At 42.7% G+C, this 1247-nt stretch overlaps 1 protein-coding gene across 1 annotated transcript; it reads left to right on the top strand.

Annotated features, from left to right (window-relative positions):
• Window positions 1-383: 383 nt before the first annotated feature.
• LOC110700090 lies at window positions 384-800 on the top strand. Its single transcript, XM_021877587.1, has one exon. The coding sequence runs from the start codon at window positions 384-386 to the stop codon at window positions 798-800; it is 417 nt and encodes a 138-aa protein (XP_021733279.1).
• The last annotated feature ends 447 nt before the right edge of the window (window positions 801-1247 follow it).

The following is a 1247-nucleotide window of genomic DNA, read 5'->3' as shown; positions in this document are numbered from 1 at the left end:
ACAAGCCTAATGGAAATTACCAAGGGAATTCTGAAGACAGGAAGGACAACAAGGGAATCTTTGGGAAGGGGAATGGAGGCCAGTCGTCCAACCATAAGGGGAATGGAAACCAAAGGGGTGAGAAACCCAAGAGGAGTTATTTCTGCAAGAGGTGTGAGAAAGATCACCCAGGGAAGGACTGTGAGGGAAACCCGGTAACTTGTCATTACTGTCAGAAGTTGGGACAACGTGAGTACGAGTGTTTCAAGAAGGAAGCTGATTTTAAGTCTAGGAAGGTGAAAGAGTCTAGTGCACCTAGTAAACCACCTTAGTCTAGTGGACATACATCCAAGGCCGGAACCAGTAGCGGTGCGGAAAGTGCCCCAAAGGGTCCTGTGTTCGTGATGAATAGCCGTCAGGCTAAGTCTGCTAATGATGTGGTAATTGGTGTTTTCTTTATAAGTTCTTTTCCTGTGAAAGTCTTGTTTGATTCAGGGGCGTCACATTCTTTTATTTCTAAGGAAGTAGTTGGGAGTCTCAGGTTAGAGAGTCGTGAGTCAGTTTCTCTAGATGTGTCTATTCCATCTGGAAAAGTGAGGAGTTGTTCAAGATTGTTTTTTAATGTGCCTATTTCCATCTCTGGGGTAGAGTTTCTAGCCGATTTAATCAAGTTTGACTTAAATGACTTTGATGTGACTCTGGGTATGGATTGGTTGGGAAAGTATAAAGAAAAAATTGATTGTGCGGCTGAAAAGGTCACCTTGACTAGCCCAAGTAAGACCAAAGTGGTGTATAAAAGGAAGGGAAAAGCTCAGGGTTAAGAATTGTGTCTGCAATGCAACTACAGAAGTTGGTTAAGAAGGGTTGTCCTTTTTTTTTGTGTAGTGTTCAAGAGGTTGAAAGTGAGGAAAAGAAAGGTGAAGAGGGTATTCCTATTGTAGAAGAGTTTCCAGATGTGTTTCCGGATGAGATTCCTGGTATGCCACCAGTAAGGGATGTTGAGTTCACTATCGACCTAGTGCCTGGAACTGGACCTATTTCTAAGGCTCCATATAGGATGACTCCAGCTGATTTGAGGGAGTTGAAGACCCAGTTAGATGATTTGTTGGAGAAAGGTTATATTAGGCCTAGTTCATCACCTTGGGGAGCTCCAGTATTGTTTGTGAAGAAGAAAGATGGAAGCATGAGGTTGTGTATAGATTATCGAGAGTTGGATAAGGTGACAGTGAAGAATAAGTATCCATTACCAAGGATCGATGATTTGTTTG

This window comes from Chenopodium quinoa, unplaced genomic scaffold (genome assembly GCF_001683475.1).
Source record: "Chenopodium quinoa cultivar QQ74 unplaced genomic scaffold, ASM168347v1, whole genome shotgun sequence".
NCBI classification, from domain to species: Eukaryota; Viridiplantae; Streptophyta; class Magnoliopsida; order Caryophyllales; family Amaranthaceae; genus Chenopodium; species Chenopodium quinoa.
This window is presented reverse-complemented; position numbering and strand designations above follow the sequence as displayed.